Source organism: Cucurbita pepo, chromosome 11, assembly GCF_057944985.1.
Source record: "Cucurbita pepo subsp. pepo isolate OVF chromosome 11, ASM5794498v1, whole genome shotgun sequence".
Lineage (NCBI taxonomy): Eukaryota > Viridiplantae > Streptophyta > Magnoliopsida > Cucurbitales > Cucurbitaceae > Cucurbita > Cucurbita pepo.
In genome coordinates this window covers 13,900,893-13,917,891 of record NC_141808.1, presented here as the reverse complement: position 1 = coordinate 13,917,891, position 16,999 = coordinate 13,900,893, and the positions used below count along the sequence as shown (strand labels likewise).

General features: G+C 35.2%; 3 protein-coding genes across 3 annotated transcripts; 2 read left to right on the top strand and 1 right to left on the bottom strand.

Moving 5' to 3' along the window:
• The first annotated feature begins 439 nt into the window (after nucleotides 1-439).
• Nucleotides 440-2,190, top strand: LOC111805272 (formin-like protein 8). The gene is made up of 2 exons (XM_087128616.1): nucleotides 440-856; nucleotides 938-2,190. Exons 1-2 carry the CDS (start codon nucleotides 441-443, stop codon nucleotides 2,145-2,147), a joined length of 1,626 nt encoding a protein of 541 aa, XP_086984742.1. The 5' UTR covers nucleotide 440; the 3' UTR covers nucleotides 2,148-2,190.
• A 5,490-nt stretch (nucleotides 2,191-7,680) lies between these two features.
• LOC111805538 (ethylene-responsive transcription factor WRI1-like) lies at nucleotides 7,681-10,627 on the top strand. Its single transcript, XM_023690647.2, has 8 exons — nucleotides 7,681-7,864; nucleotides 8,584-8,666; nucleotides 8,779-8,787; nucleotides 8,881-8,969; nucleotides 9,261-9,334; nucleotides 9,544-9,594; nucleotides 10,044-10,120; nucleotides 10,191-10,627. Exons 1-8 carry the CDS (start codon nucleotides 7,692-7,694, stop codon nucleotides 10,625-10,627), a joined length of 993 nt encoding a protein of 330 aa, XP_023546415.2. The 5' UTR covers nucleotides 7,681-7,691.
• Nucleotides 10,628-13,010: 2,383 nt separating this feature from the next.
• On the bottom strand, nucleotides 13,011-13,439 carry LOC147790392 (uncharacterized). The gene has a single exon (XM_087128670.1). It carries the CDS (start codon nucleotides 13,437-13,439, stop codon nucleotides 13,011-13,013), a length of 429 nt encoding a protein of 142 aa, XP_086984796.1.
• Between the last annotated feature and the right edge of the window lie 3,560 nt (nucleotides 13,440-16,999).

Sequence of the window (16,999 nt, the reverse complement as noted above, 5' to 3'; positions counted from 1 at the left end):
ACAAGGAAGAAGCCAAGAACAAGAGTTTATAATCAACAAAAGAAGAAAAACAAGAAACCAATTCTTCCAAAACTCCCATGGCTGCGATCCATCCGCCATGCTTTTTTCTTCTCAACTCCATTCTTTTTCTCATTTCCATCATTCCTCTTTCTTCTGCTCACTCCTCTCCTCAGAATATCCAAACTTCTTACCCTTTTCCACTGCCATTCCATTTCCCCACCATCAATAATACTACAGACAATCTCTCCATCTCCCGGAGAAGGTCACCGCCGCCGCCGCCGCTGCTGCTGCCACCACATCCACCACTTCAAGAACCGAAGAGAATGACGAAACCGAAGCGGAAGCTCAAGAAACCCACCATTATTGCGGTGGCGGTTTCTACTTTAGCGGCTACCCTCCTGCTTTCTCTGGGTTTCCTCTTTTATTACATTCGAAGACGTATGCTTGCAAAACTCAAGGAACATCAAGTAGAATCTAAAGAATTTACAAGATTTGATGGAAAGCTTAATGGATTGATTGTTGAAGAAGATGGTCTGGATGTGATGTATTGGAAGAAGAACAATGAAGAAAATGAAGAAATGGGTTTTGCAAGAGATGGATCAATCATCCCTGAGATTGTGCAAGAAACTCCTTTGCTCCATCAAATTTCTTCAATGAAAGCTCGTGATCGGTCTCTCTCTAGTTTACGAGTATTGCTGCCTCTACCTCCATCAATGCCCCTACCGCCCCCACCACTACCACCATCAACGGCAGTTGCCAATTCAAGGTCATCTTTGAAGCCATTACATTGGGATAAGATCAATACCAATGTAGATCATCCTATGGTGTGGGACAACATGGATGGCGGTTCTTTCAGGTAAATCCCATCATCATAATTCAATTTGGCTCTCTTCTTTGAGTTTTCCACTACGATCTGATCTTTTTTTTTTTTCTTCAGCTTTAATGGCAATCTCATGGAAGCTCTATTCGGGTATGTAGCTACAAACAAGAAATCGTCAATAGAGCAGAGTGGCCTCAACAATGGAGGACGAGCGCCAATCTCAATTCTTGATTCCCGAAGGGCAAGAAACATTGCCATGATACTTAAATCCTTGAACATAACTCGACAAGAACTTCTTGATGCTATCACGGAGGGACATGGCCTCGATTCAGACACACTCGAGAAGCTTGTCAAGATCACTCCAACAAAAGAACAAGAATCCCAAATCATCGAATTTGATGGCGATCCATTAAGGCTTGGCGATGCAGAATCTTTCATTTTTCATCTTCTCAAGGCTTTTCCAACGGCCTTCAATCGTCTAAATGCCATGTTTTTCAAATCAAGCTTCAAATCAGAGTTGAATCGACTCAAGGACTTTTCACAAACACTTAGTAGGGGTTGCAAAGAATTGAAGGAAAAAGGGGTATTTACAAAACTATTAGAAGCAACTCTCAAATCTGGAAACCGATTGAATTCAGGAACAACGAGAGGTAATGCAGAAGCTTTCAATCTCAGTTCACTCTTAAGAATTTTAAATGTAAAAAGCACAGACATAAAAACCACATTACTTCATTTCATTGTCGAAGAAGTCATAAAATCGGAAGGGAAAAAACGATTCTCAGACACAGATTCAAAAAATCTCAAATCAGAAAAAGAAATAGAAACCGAATACGTAATACTTGGATTATCGTCTATGGAATCACTCACCTCAGAGCTCTCAAACGTCAAGAAAGCATCCACAATTGACTACGAAGCCTTCATTATCAGTTGCCCTAATTTGTTAATCAAAATCTCAGAGATACAAAACCTTATATCCATTGAAGGCGGTGAATACAAGAGGAAGATGTTGGAATTTGTGAAATCCGCAACGGAAGAAGTTGAGATAGCAAGAAGAGAACAAAGAAGGGTGTTGGAGGAATTGAAGAAGACTAATGAGTACTATGAAATAGGGGATAGAGAAAATCCTTTGGGGCTTTTTGTGATAGTGAGAGATTTTGTGAACACTGTGAATCAGGTGTGTGATGAAATAGCTGGGGAGTCGAGAGGGAAGATGAAGATGAGAAATATGGATGCATGTCTCCCATTGAAGAGCACGGTGAGATTGAGATTTCCACGTTTGGCGGAGCATTTCAAGTGTAGAAGCTTTTCCAGTGATTCCACGGATTAGCTTTTCTGAATCGGTGGATTCTCCCCCAAATTTTCTTTTTCTTGTTCTTCCTTACAAATTATTTTATAAGGAATTACACATTTTTGTGAATAGAGTTGGACTGATTAGCTTTTCTGAATTGGTGAATGGAGTTAGTCCTCTCATACTTGTAAGCCTGTATATCCATCTCACTCCTATTTCACGGATATAAGTCACTCTAAATAATGCAAGGCGGATTCCCCCTAAGCACAACAAAAGGTCCATCAATAACATCCTCTAATGAACCACGGGCCTTAAGTAGGTGACATCACATTCCTCAATACTAGGTAGACTCTCACCAAACAAGGTAAGCTCATGATTAGGGGTAGTGTCATAATCGTTACAATAGTTAAAAATTAGAAAATGTTGCCAATTCAAATGAATCAGCCATGCCATCGTCATCTACCTTTAGCTAGAAACGATGACAAGCACTCGTGATCTTCAATGTGCGAAAATTATACATTTACCTTTTGTTTCTTCATCTAAATAGTAGATCTATCATTTGCAAAGGTATAAGGTTAAATTTCAAGTCATTTGGGAGGTTATGGATCAAGGAAGAAGGCTAATCACCAACCAAATTTCCAGAAAACATGCGACTTCCTTCTCTTAGGTTTAGGATTTTCAGACATAATCTCAGCAAATATGGGTGAAACCTACTAATTTAAGAATCTAATAGTATAGATCTTAAGTCTCCACGATCCCAAATTTTTTCTCAAACCTATTAATTTCTTGGTTCTTTTACAATACAAATGTGAATCTATTGGACAAGGAATTCTAGATCGTTTCAACCTTCGAGTTCTTCAACAAAATTTTTCATTTCTTCACTACGAAAATGTATGAATTTATTTCTCCATTTACGTTAAAGGGTCAAAATTTATAGGAAAATTGGCAATTATGTTGGTCTATGTGGACGACTAAAGAGAAATCCATCAAACAAGAGAAAATCTATGGGTGCGCTTTCGCTTTCAGTTGAAAGAACTAGGAGAGCTTAAACACTTATTGGGCATAGAAGTTGATTGCACAAATAAGTATATAATAGATATGCTTCAAAAGTTCGGCATGCTAGAGCGCAAGAAAGTCTCAACATCGATGGAGCCAAATGCCAAGATCTGTGCATAGGAAGACAAAATGGGTGAATGATATACCAACAACTAGTAGGTAGCCTTATCTACCTAACTTTAACTCGACTGGTGTGTAGTAGGAGTTATGAGTTGATACATGAAAAATTCGAAGAAGCCTCATTTAGATGTGACTTGACGGATCCTGACCCCAATTAGTTTATTTGGATGCATGTTGACATTATGATTTTTGCACACAGAAGACAACCCTTAATGAGAATCTAAGCTTGTTCAGCCACACACGTCGTCTATGTATGCATGTTCAATCGTCTACAACTTTAGCCAACTTGCCATATCTCTAGGCCAAGTCCCTAGACTCGACCTTGCATTTACTCTAGGCAAGGTCTCTCATGTGCGACGTTATATCTTGTCTTGTCTTCTTGGTTCCAAATAATATGACCTACATATCATGATGTCATCCCAAGTCTCGTGGTATCATTGACCATCATAGCTTGTTCAGACATGTCTACTTAAAAACCAACCCCATGAGTCAACTATATCGTCGAGGCATCCCGAATATCTATCCATCCAGGTTCTATCAAGGCATGAACTCTCCTGTTTTCCATTTCGAGTCAGTTACGGATACTGTACTAGATTGGAGGTGCATATATCAACCTCTGACACATAGGTTGGGAGCGCAATGTCGACACATTCATGTCGTCTGACACTATTCTTAAAAAAAAAATCATTTCAAGGCGATGCCCAAGACATTTGTCTTGCAATTCTTGCCCACACAGTGACATACGTATGTGCTACCGAGTAGCGGTGGTAGAAAGCTAACTCAGTATGGTAGGAGTAGACATAATTTTGGAGAACAGTCATATGACCTCGTATAGCAAGCGTTGGATGTCTAATTGACACCAAATTTGGCGAACATTTATATTTCATAAAAACAGACTTAACTCCAAAGTCGTATGATAAAACTCATACCAAAACTTCAATTTCTAAGGCTCGGGGCCATATTCGGCCCTTATCAAGCCAATTCTTGACGTTCTTGTCTACTTTTTGTCTTCATCTAACTTATGTCTTACCTTGGCTTCAATGCACACTTTCAATGATGTGTTGGATGATGCACCGTTCTCCTCGATCACATCATGAAACTTGTCTTTCTTATTCCTCAAGTGGTCAAATGGCCCCCACTTGAAGGTAGTCCCCTTGTCTATCTGCATGTGAGCGATGCATCATAACTTATTCTATTCTTAGTATGGTTGTGACACGTGGCATGCTCAGCTTTAGATCCTTCCGTTTGACGAGGTTTCGACAACATGCAATTGGTCCATTCCAAAATCATAGTATTAATTTGACAAAAAATAAAATAAAATGAAGCCATTCAATACATAAATAGTAATATGAAGAGATTTGATGTGTTTAATTATTAGATAATAATTATGTAACGACCCTACTCTCTCTTTAATATAAGATTGTCATTGTTTTCCTGTAAAAGTTGCTATGGAATAAAATGTTCATAAATTTATTGCAAATATAATAATAACATAATTAAAATAGAAAATATAAACTCCCCCATTAAAGTTTAGAAATAAGAAATAACAAATATCCTAACATAAAGATTGACCTAAATACAAAAACTAACTAAAGTTACTTGATTCATAGCCTCCTCCTAGGTGTCCTAGCAACTAGGAAACACGAGGAGCTAACTCCGAGAAACCAGGAAACGCGAGATGTGACGTAATCCAATTTGACAACCTAGAACTTAATAAATCTTCATGGCACCCAAGGTAAAATACAAAACTTATAAGATCGATGGTGACATAAACAAAACTATTTGAAGAGTTATTGTGTGTAGGATATAACCCACCCTGATAGGAGACAAGGAACTACATAAATATTGACCTAAACTGATTATCTGTAGGGTATAACTCACCTTCAAAGGGGACGAGAGACTACACGAGTAGTTGATATAAGAAGTATGTATGATAACCTTCCTTGAGAGACGACAAGGGACTATATAAGTAAGTAATACGAGGAAATATTATTTTATGTATGATAACCCACCTTGAGAGAGGACGAGGGACTGTATAAGTAGATAACATGTGGAATCACTATTGTGTATAATAACTTGCCTTGAAAGGGGACGAGGGACTACATAAGTAACATATAGAGGGGCTACTATTGTGTGTGGAGGAAACCCACTTTAAGAGGAGAGGAGGGACTACACATATAGTTCAGCTTATGATAAGGCGCCACTATGATGTGCAGTTCAAAAGATACGTGAACAAGGGTCAAACTTCTTAGAGCCGTATGATAAGCTTATTGAAACTTATTAGGTTAAGGATGCGATGAAAGCCTAAAGGTAGGTTTCTTACTAAGTATTTTTAGACTCACCTCTTTACCTCTTTTTTTAGGTACTAGTCGAAGTGGAGAGATGCTCGGGAGCTAAATGGTCACAAAGGGGTGTCGACCCAAGACGTCAGTGTCGGTTTGTGGTCCTTTCTTTCAGGTTATGATTTGTATTCTTTTGCTTCCTTGCATCTGTACCTGTTTGTAAATTACTTTTATTTTATTTGTTTTTACTTTCGTCTTTTTGTCGCGGTCTGATTTCTCGAATTCTCAAAAATCGGGTCATGACAGAAACCCTTCAAAAGAACGTTTTGTTCATTTGTCAAGTTTGTCGATTGAAATTTGAGAAAAATATATGAAATATAATATGTACCAATGATCCTTTATATCCCTCGAAAACCAAAAAAAACGACGGAAGATGAAAATATTTTACCAAACGAAACCATGAAAACCCTTGTCGTTACGTTGGCAGAGAAAACCACAAATGATGAAGACGATACTCGCTAGAGAAATGACGAAATCTTGCTCTCTATTATAATCTCAACAATCGTCACAATCCTTTTCCTTGTCGTTGCTCCAACTTACCCTAAATTTTGAATGATGATTTAAGGTTATTAAGAATAGATCTCTAGATGAATAGTCGTAAACCTTGAATATGATCGATTTGATAGAATTGGACGTGCTATTCCTATAGTTAACCTTAAATAAATCTTAAACAAAATCGATCGAAAATAAGAACCCATCTACTTGCAACAATTTCATGAAACATTTTCATGGTTGAGAGTGGAATTATTTGGAAGGATCTATCAGATAATATATTAGCATAGAAAATAACGTATCATATCCGACACAAACATTGGCATATCATCAGACACTCAATCTCTGATTGGGTGAAGAATCCAATGTTGTTGCCATAAAAAGCTTACTTGCAACACACAACCGACAAGTTCAAACGTTGTTGTCTTATTACACTAAATGCTAAACCAAACTGTCTTATGTGGTTTTCTCTAAGCCAAACTCTAATCCGTCTTATCCATCAAACTTGTAATGATTGTGCCTATCTACTTATCATTAACCAAAGAGCATAGGATTAAAGTTTTTAACCAAAAAAAAAAAGAGAAGTTATCAATAGCATCAAGTCGAAGAATAGGAAACAACCCGAGATAAGAAAAGTCTTTGTTCATTCAACGATATTATCGATTGGTCTAAGCTCTTCGGGGGAAGAGAATAGGATAGGCTACTAGTAAAACTTGTTGGGATAGGTAAGATAAATTCCTCTACGGTAAGAAATATGCCCATAGATAAAAAAAAAAAACAAATTAGTAAATAAGATCGAAAAGTATGAAAGCCGGTCTTAGTAATCCGACGGGGCCAAGTAGAAAGGCCGCCGTTCAACGGATAAAAGTTACTAACAAAATAAAAGGTTGATCTTCCCCAAAATAACATATAGCATCTTAGTCATGTGTTCTTTAGCAGCATTTTACATATCTCGGTTCACTCAATTGAGAAAACTGGTACAAAAAAAGCTTGGTCGTTATTGATTTTAACTTAAGTTAGTATTATTCACGATATAATTATAATAAATTTAAATATAATTAATTACAAATTTAGTCTCTAAACTTTTAACAAGGGTGTTACTGTATAATATCGATTTCATTTTCAAATACTAACCATATAATGAACTTAAAAGAGATCGTTCTTGTTTCTCGTTTCCAATTTCTTTCTCTAACGTTTTTAAAAATAGAAAAATAAAATTTTCACTAAATTCATTTGAATTCTAAATCAAATTTCAAAAACAAAACGTTTACATTTAAACGTTCAAATCATTTTCAAACAAAGTCGAAACAGTTGATAAAATCATCGATCTTCGATGTGATCGAAGAATAAAGCTGCTGCCAATAAAGCTAAACTACTAATTAGACAGATTTGGGGCATCTACTCATGTTAAAAAGACAATTCTTTGAATGACATTGTAATCATCGGAAACATCAAAAGACAAAGTAAGCATAAAAACAAGCTAATTATGAGCTCATCACTCCAGTAACCTATATAAACTCCCAAACCCCATCCACCTTTTTCTTCATGGAACAGAACTCAAATTGAATTTAATATGGACTTTACAGTTCTAAATTCAGAGTTCTGTTCTTTCAAAACTGACTCCGTGGCCGTCAACTGCATAAGGAGACGGCGGAGAAGCTGCAAGGGAAGCCGTCAACCACCCAAGTCACCGGCAGATCAATCCACTGCCACAAAAAGAAGCTCCAGGTTTCGTGGAGTTAGCAGGTATTGAGAATATTTTGACAACTACTTAAAATTAAAACTAAACTACCATACAAATCACGCGTTGGGTTTCATAAGTCGAATTTATGTCCGAGCTTGAGTAGAATTTTGAATTTAGGAGTGTACATCAGTTGGGTTGGATTGGATTGGAAAAATCTTTTGGACCAATTCGAAAATTTTGGTTGGTTGAGTTGGTAACACGAGTAATTCAAATAGAGTTCACAATCCAACTCAACCTTCTGTTTTCAGGTTAGATTGAGTTAAGTTGTCATGTTGTTCTGTTTTTTTTAGTTAGATTGAGTTAGGTTGGGTTGTTGGTTGTCATCTTATTCCTTTTCTTAAAAAAAAACTATATTTATCGACAACACGTTTGATTATTACATTAATAACAGCTCATAAAGTTCAAATATCAAACATTTACAAATGAAACACATCAATAGCATCAATTATAAACGTTAAATACTCTTTATTTTTTAGAAGTAAAGTAAGACAGGGTTGGGTAGGGTTGAGTTGTAACTCTATTTTCGGGTTGATCGGGTTGACCTGACCATCAACCCGACCAAAAACATGTCAACCCTCCAACCAAACTAAATTTTTCGATTTCCCAAAAAATCAACCCAACCCAAAAAAAAAAAAAAAAAAAAAAAAATGTAACCCAACTCAATCTTTATAGATTGTCGAGTTATCAGGTCATATGAATAACTCTAATTGAAAATGAGCAGACATCGATGGACGGGACGTTTTGAAGCTCACTTATGGGACAAAGGGTCATGGAATCCAACACAAAGGAAGAAAGGAAAGCAAGGTAAATTCAGGTTAACTTCATAAATATGGTGTTTATGGATGGCTAAGCTCATAACTTCTCTTGTTTGTGTTGTGATGTGATGATGATCACCCATTTGAAACAAATGGAGCAGTTTATTTAGGTAAGTTTGTTAAAACGCAATTAAATTATATTTAAATATCATTATAAATATGTAAATAAAAACATGTTATAAACGTGTTTAAATGAAAAATAGGAGCTTATGATGAAGAAGAATCAGCTGCTAGAGCATATGACTTAGCTGCACTCAAATATTGGGGAACCTCCACTTTCACTAATTTTTCGGTACCATTAAATTCTATTTGATTTTCTATTCTTAATTTTTATATTCAAAATTATTTCATTTTCATTATATTAATAATGAGAAATAGAATTGGGATCGGAAGTGTATATTCTCATTCATATTCATAACTAGATACAAATATAAATTAATTAAATATTAGAAATAAAATAAAATATACTACCTACCAAATCATGAAAGAATATTAAAATATAATATCTAAGATATATTCCATAATTAATATATTCTTTAAATATTATATCAGATTCGTACGAATTGATGATTTTTTTGTACAGGTATCTGATTATGAGAATGAGATTAAGATAATGAAGAGTGTGACAAAGGTGGAATACTTGGCCTCTTTAAGAAGGTGATTAAATCCAATAATTTACACTCTATTCAACAATTATCTAATTTTTTTTATTTTTAATTATAAAAAAACATTTTTATTTTTGTTCGGATGAAAATTAAAAAAATTAACAAAAAAACCAATATGTTATCGAGTTAGACTTCAATTTTACTAGTCTCGATAAGAAAAACTAACGTATAATACGTTTTGGTTCCACTCCCTCTTGGCAGGAGAAGTAGTGGTTTTTCTAGAGGTGTATCCAAATATCGAGGAGTTGCGAGGTAATATCACTCAAACGTTTTTATCTTATTTTATTTCAACGATCCACATTTATTAGAGAGTGGAACGAAACATTCTTTATAAGGATGTAGAAACCTATTACTAGTAGACGCATTTTAAAACTTTGAGGGGAAGCTCGGAAAGGAAATCCCAAAGAGGACAGTATTTGTTAGCGGTGGGTCTGGGCGGTTACAAATGGTATTAAAACCAGACACCAGTCGATGTGTCAGTCAGGAGACTAAGCCCTGGAGGGGGTGGATTGTGAGATCCCACGTCAATTTCTCTACAAGAGTGTGGAAACCTATTCCTATTAGACGTGTTTAAAACCTTAAGGAGAAGTCGTCTAAAGAGGACGATATCTCCTAGCGATGGGCTTAGATTGTCACCGAAGAATTTGAACATCTACCCTTTTGACCAAACAAATTTGAAATGAAGAGAGTCGATTTTGCAGACACCATCACAATGGGAGGTGGGAAGCAAGAATTGGAAGAGTATTTGGCAACAAGTATTTATACCTTGGAACTTACGGTGAGTATTTCAACTCTAAAATTTATTAATTTCCAATGGTTCATAATGGTTAAGCGTTGATAACTTGTAGGTACACAAGAGGAGGCAGCGAGGGCATACGACATAGCGGCAATCGAATATAGAGGCCTCAACGCAGTGACCAACTTCGAGTTGAGCAGCTACATAAGGTGGCTTAAGCCAAACCCAATGCAGCCTTCTCCACCATTGTCCTTTTCAATTGATACCAATACTACGAGTAATAACGCATTTACTCCGACTGCCCCACGAACGTCCCCTCGCACGGCCCTTGGCCTTCTCCTCAAGTCGTCCCTCTTCAAACACCTTATGGAGAAGAACGTTGTGAACGTCAATGGAGATGTCGAAATGGAAGAGGAGTACCCCATGGATGAAGGTAGAGCGCTACTCTCCTTTGTTGCACCTAATCCGTACTTGCACTTGCAATATTCATGTCAAGGAACCACCAACTTGTCACTCTCTACCCCTTTTCATTACTCCGCTTTGGCTTGATCTCATATATACAAACGTCATACATTTTAGACATGTTTGTAATGGCTTTTTGAGTGTCTAAAAAAGTATTTTTAAGCGCAAATAAAATACTTTTTGAGTACTTGAAAAGTCGTTCATAGTACTTTAATCATTCTGGATGTTTGTATGTCATATGTAACCATAGTTATACGAAGAATCAACATGGTTTTGGTCTTTGACAAGTGTTTATTTAGTCGGCCCAGTTCATGTTTTTTCTCTATCTTTTTTATACCAACTCTTAGTTATTTTAAGTGTAAGGATATTTAATACTAAATTATAGTTTAACACATATATCATATTTGATATTTTATTATAGAAAAATATCTGCATATTTGTCTTCCATTCTGGTTTACCATATATATCTTTAATTTATTGTTTTTTTTCATTTATTACTCTTTCCATATCTTTGTAATTTATTTGATTATAAATAGAGAACTTTCTCACCTTTTTAAGTATACAGTGGTTTTAGCAAATATTCTCATTAAACACAAATGTGAACTCAAATTCAGATAGGTTCATTACTAAGATTAGTTCACAACCACTAATGTGATTCTATCTTCAGATAATACCATGCAGATCCTCGCGCACGAGGATGAGTTCACAAGTACTTTAAGTGTTCCCACATTAGTCACGTCTTTCTATATGATATTGATCACTAGTTTTAAAGTAGAACATAGTAAATATATAACCTAAACATAACCTGCCTGTGGTTCATCTACTCGAAATTGTATTCAACTTATATATATTCTTATAAGGTATACTTAAGTTGTAATTAAAATCATTTCATAATTTAAACACTCGGGTCGATTAAAAAAATGTGTTCAAGTCAATTCAAAAACATTTTTAATAAGCGAAAATAAAATAAATGAAAGGTTTGACGTCTTCAAAGTCGGATTGAGATATAAAAAAAAAATAAAACAAATAAGCTTCCCACAAAATTAAAAAGGAACTCGATTTAGGAAAAGTACAATAAATATATATACAGTGAACAAATGGGTCGTTGTAGTATAGTGGTAAGTATTCCCGCCTGTCACGCGGGTAACCCGGGTTCGATCCCCGGCAACGGCGTTTTCCTTTTTATCTACATTTAGTAGCTTTAGATAGTTTATTTAAAATTCTTTGTGCTTAATTAACAAATGTGTCGTGAGTATTGTGGTAAGTTATTTTTCTTTCGCCCGAGTGACCCGGGTTCGATTCCTGGCAACGGCAATTCTTATTTTTTAAAACATTTAGTAGCTCTAAACGGTTCGTTTAATATCTCATGCGCAACTCCATTGAGACAACAAAGTAATTTTATGTATTTATTTACTGGTTTTTGTGATGTGATTTTTTCTTTTAAAAAATAAATTAATAAATTAGCTTTAAATTATTTATTATCATTAATTATATAATCATACAATTTAAATGAACAACAAAGGTATGAATTATGTAACTTTTTCTGTCCAATACTTGAATTTTGTATTTATTCTTTCTTCATATTTTTTATGTAACATTGATTTCAGATTTTTATATATTAAGTTTACTGAATAAAAATTAAAAAGTTAATAAATTGAATAATTTAATAGAAAATAAAAATAGGAAAATGAAAAGTCGCCAATTTTAGTAATTTATATCATCACTTTTGTATGTCTTCTTGTGTTTGTTGTTGTACATGAAACACTGAATTGTCATCAAGAAATTGTAGATTTATTCTCAACGTACAGAGCTACCAACTTTAACTCACTTTCAATCACTTTTCTCAACAAGTTTCTTAACCACAATGCTTGGGATGATGTCATAGTTAGTGCCATGAACTCGGCTTCACGAGAAGATAATGTCATAGTTCACTGCTTTTGAGATTGAAAAGTGATCACATTTTCATTGAGATAAAACACCATTGATGCAATGCCTTTTCTATTGTCGATGTCTCCCAACTAAATCAGTAACAATATAATCGACTAGTTCATTAGATCCTATCCCTCTTTGATACTTCAATCCATAGCTTGTGGTTCCTTTACATAGCGAAGAATGTGTCTGACTGCTTGATGATGCTTTACAATGGGCTTTTCCATGTACCTACCTACTCACCATTTTGACAACCTATGCTATGAAAGATCGGGACGAATACGAGTCAAGTACCTCAGACTTTGGATGACGGGCCTATATTTGGTGGAATTCACCAAGTTTTCTTCAGCGTTTTTTTCAAGTTGTAACTTTGCTTCTATAGGATACTTGGTCGGGTTGTAGTCTTCCATCTTAAATTGTTGCAACATCTTTTTAGCCTAGGCCAATTGATTTAGCACGATGCAATATTTCTTCTGACCACCTCAATATTGTTGTAGTACATGAGTAACTAAAGGTCAGTCATCTCAAATTATTTCATCATTTACTGCTTGAACTCTTTGATTTCTTCAACATTTGTACTAGTGACAATCAAGTCATTAACGTAAACACCAAATATGAGTGCATCACCTCCATGACTTATGTATACACTGCTTGCTCTTGTAAGCACTTCGTGAAATTGAGACTCTTCACGCCTTTGGTGCTTGTTGTAAATCGTAAAGGGTCTTTGACAACTTGTACATTTGTGTTCTTCGATTTTGATGATGAAACTTTCAAGTTGGGCAACGTATATTTTTTCTTGGAGGTCGCCATTTAAGAATGTTGTTTTGACGCCTAAGTAATGAACCTCCCACCCGTGTTGAGCTGTAAGGGCAAGAATCAATCTCCTTGGTGTAAAGACTTCATCAAAATCAACTTCCTCCCACTCATGTTCTTTGTGCTCGATGGCATTTCTTTTACTATTGTTCTTCATCTTAAACACCCACTTTAAACTAATGGCTTTGTGATCGAGTAGTAAGTCGATGAGTGCCCACGTCTTGTTTTCTCAATGGCTTCAAATTCCTTTTGCATAACCTCCTGCCACACTATCTTAATTGTTGCCTCACAATAAGTTGTCGGCTCATCGGGATCAAACTCTTCTTTTAGTGTATCTGCATAAATTTGAGTGTGAGAACAAAATTATTTTTTTTTTCTAGGATGCAAGAAAAAAAATTAATGCTGAGGATTATTCAATTAATATAGAGTTGATTTCACCCGCGTGACAGGCGGGAATACTTACCACTATACTACAATGACTGGCTTGTTAATTTTCTTTACATTAGTTTAATTACTTATTAACCTTGTCGAGTTCTTTTTCAAGTTTGTGGGAAGAAACCTTATTTATTTAGTTATTTGTTTTATTCTTTCATTTATTTTATTTTCTCTTATTAAAATTTTTTATTAATTGGCTCGAACATATTTTTTCTCATCCACCCGAGTGTTTAAATTAGATGAGTTAAGTTTTAACTTCAACAAATAAACAAAATAAGAGCTCAACATACTACATTGTTCCCTATTATTCCTTCTTTATCTAATTTTTTCGTTTCAATCTTTAGGAAGGTCGACTTGTTAAAAATGATTATATCATTCGATACAACTTGTTCTACCGTGCACAAGGGTGCAACGCTAGATCTATCGATCTTTAGGGTTATAAAGCCCTCTTACAAGCTTAGATAAGTGTTTATAACTAATTTAAAATTAAAATTGAGTCATACCTCCTCTGAATTATAAATGTTCTCCATTAATGAATTTTTCACACTCACATGTTTTGATTTGAATGATTTAGATCAAATCATTTGTAACAATTACAAAGTGAGTTGTATCAACCGTCATCCTACCTTGTTCATATGTTATAAATCCTTTAGGTTCTTATTTAAATATGGTACTCTTGTTTGTCAACTGCCGATCAAGATTACACTAAAAGATTACACTAAAGAAAAACTTTTTTATTTTATTTTTATTTGTTCATTAGATAATATTACATTAAAAATAAAATTCCTAAAAATTAAATAATTAATTACACGATTTTAAGGCATAAATCTCAAAAGTATAATAATTGATGCATGTGTTGTGTTTGACTTAAATAATTCAATTCATAACTCTTAGAGAAAGTTACCATAGCGCACAACTTAAGCCCTTACCGAAGACATCACTGTACACTACCAAAAAAAAAAAAAAAAAATTGTTCGTCTTGTACTCCTAGCACTCGGGCTTTTCAAAGCTCCTCTCACAAGCTTTGCTCAATGGGAACGTTTCCCCTTACAAATTATTAGAGTTAAGAGGTGTCACAATCATTGTAAAGTCGTACAAAAAAAAAATATATATATATTAATAGTTAGTCAACCTAAGAAAATTTCACACTTCAGTTACATTGGTTGGATGTTACCGTTCCATTACAATCTTCATTTTAATGGGTCTAGTGTGATACTTTCTCTTGAATCGACACTCAACACATTTAGAGTAAACTCCTGATTGCTTAAAAATCAAGAGCTAACCTATAACTTATCATGAGGTAGGATCCTCATAGCTTATAAATCAAGGATTAGTATAGAGCACATCTTAATCTTAGGGTAACCTCCTTGTCGCTTAAAAATCAAGGGTTAATCTAAAACTTATCATGAGATTACATCCTGATTTCTTAAAAATTAAGGATAAACCTAGATCTCCTCTTAATCTTAAGGTAGCCTCCTGATTGTTTAAAAACCAAAGGCTAACCTTGTAGATTGTAATATACCCTGATCATGATACTTAATAAAATTCAACGCCCTAAAGTGAGCATAAGTTGTGAGCATAGTTATTCACACCTTGGACTTACGTACATGCTCAGAGACATGACACACTTTAGAAGAAGAGTACCCTTAAGATGCTCAATATTGAGGAATAGCTTGTGATGTATTCCCAGTTCAAAGACGCCTACTTAATGAAATACTACCCACTGGTAGGCAAGCTCAAGAATTACGTAGCCTTTCTCGAACCATATTACGGTAACAAGACAACCAAAGAGTACAACATAGTGCCCAATAGACTAGCAAGGTTTGCGCCAGAGTTGGTCAATACAGAAAAGATGAATTTGGACGGCTTCATCTTGGGACTCTAGTACGAGATCCAGAACTTGAGATAGCCCGACGCAGGATAACTACATAATGGAATAATGATTCAGTTGCTCACTTGGATTAGAACCTATAGAGCAAATGAGATTGTAATCACGCCCTTATGGATGGTAAAGAGAGTGGGATAGCTTTAGGAGTACCCAAAGAGTTTGAAACACGTTGTTGGATAGAGAATTCAAGGAAGTGTTCCCAAAAGAACTTTAAGGTTTAGTACAACTTAATCATCCATAAGAGGATGTGTGCAGTGAGTAGATGTCCATAGTCACGATCAAGAAAAATCCTATTATGGTTAAGGCCCAACCCTTAATTGTGAATTTACCTCGACTTATAAGGGTCTATCTAGTTACAGGAATGTGACATTACCCACATAGGGCTCATAACACATTTAAAGGGTACTACTAAGGAAGGTCAAGTGGTGTTTAGTGGAGAGCCTTCCTTTCATTATTAAGTTGACGTAGACATATGGAGGTTGTTACGTACTACCGAGGGAGCTTTTGGCTAGCACTAAGTAATAGACACATATGGAGTTTATCGCAGAGGTTGAGAAGTTGCTTATAGAGAGTTATGATTCATCCCTACATTTTAGATTCACACTAGAGTCTGTGCTACGTGATGACACCCCGACATATATGCAGTTAGTGCAATGACTTTGATGGACCATGAAGAATATGTTAAATGCAACTAGAACCCCGAGGTAACCTGATAGGTGACTTAGACCCCTAAAATGAGAGTGAGTTGGGTACATGAATTTAAGAACCTAATAAGGCTAAGGTTACTCCAGCCATATAATTAGCTAACTCTAGGTCCGTAATACAACACATGACCTTAAAAAAGCATTGAATAAGAGAAGATTCAATGAGAGCGTATAAATAGGTTACTTACGAAACATTTTTATACCTTTTTAAATTCATCGTAGGTTGTTGGTAGGTGAAGTATTCGGAGCTCTGAATTGTACGTGGGACCATAAATATTTAAAAGCGAGTTGTTACATTAAAGTTCGAAGTTGTGATGACTTTGTGTTAATGTAAAGGAAAGCCATGTATACACCCTCTCCCCCAAAAGTTCTTGAGATGTTGGAATAAACATCTTACCTATACTAATTATTGTGCTTTACTATTCGAGTCATCTTAAACAAGTTATCGAATTTTTTGATTCATGAACTCAAGCTCATAGTTAATACATAGATACATAACCTTCCATTGAAAACATTTTAAAACATAAAATATAACAAAGCGTTAAATTACTTGAAACAAATTTGTAACGTAGCTTCTAAAATAAAAACGCTAAAACAAAAAAGTTTATTAAACATGCTTATGACTTCGTTGCACAACCATCTAACAACTTTGATCAAAAGTCTTATTTGTCTTTTCCTTTACCTTAAAGT

What these genes read in the sequence shown, in the direction of transcription:
- LOC111805272 (XM_087128616.1), top strand. Translation starts at nt 441, where the DNA reads ATGCTTGCAAAACTCAAGGAACATCAAGTAGAATCTAAAGAATTTACA. An exon ending in ATGGATGGCGGTTCTTTCAG is followed by an intron (nt 857 to 937) that starts GTAAATCCCATC and finishes TTTTTTCTTCAG; the next exon opens with CTTTAATGGCAATCTCATGG.
- LOC111805538 (XM_023690647.2), top strand. Translation starts at nt 7,692, where the DNA reads ATGGACTTTACAGTTCTAAATTCAGAGTTCTGTTCTTTCAAAACTGAC. An exon ending in CCACTTTCACTAATTTTTCG is followed by an intron (nt 8,970 to 9,260) that starts GTACCATTAAAT and finishes TTTTTTGTACAG; the next exon opens with GTATCTGATTATGAGAATGA. An exon ending in AAATATCGAGGAGTTGCGAG is followed by an intron (nt 9,595 to 10,043) that starts GTAATATCACTC and finishes TCGATTTTGCAG; the next exon opens with ACACCATCACAATGGGAGGT.
- LOC147790392 (XM_087128670.1), bottom strand. Translation starts at nt 13,439, where the DNA reads ATGAAGAACAATAGTAAAAGAAATGCCATCGAGCACAAAGAACATGAG.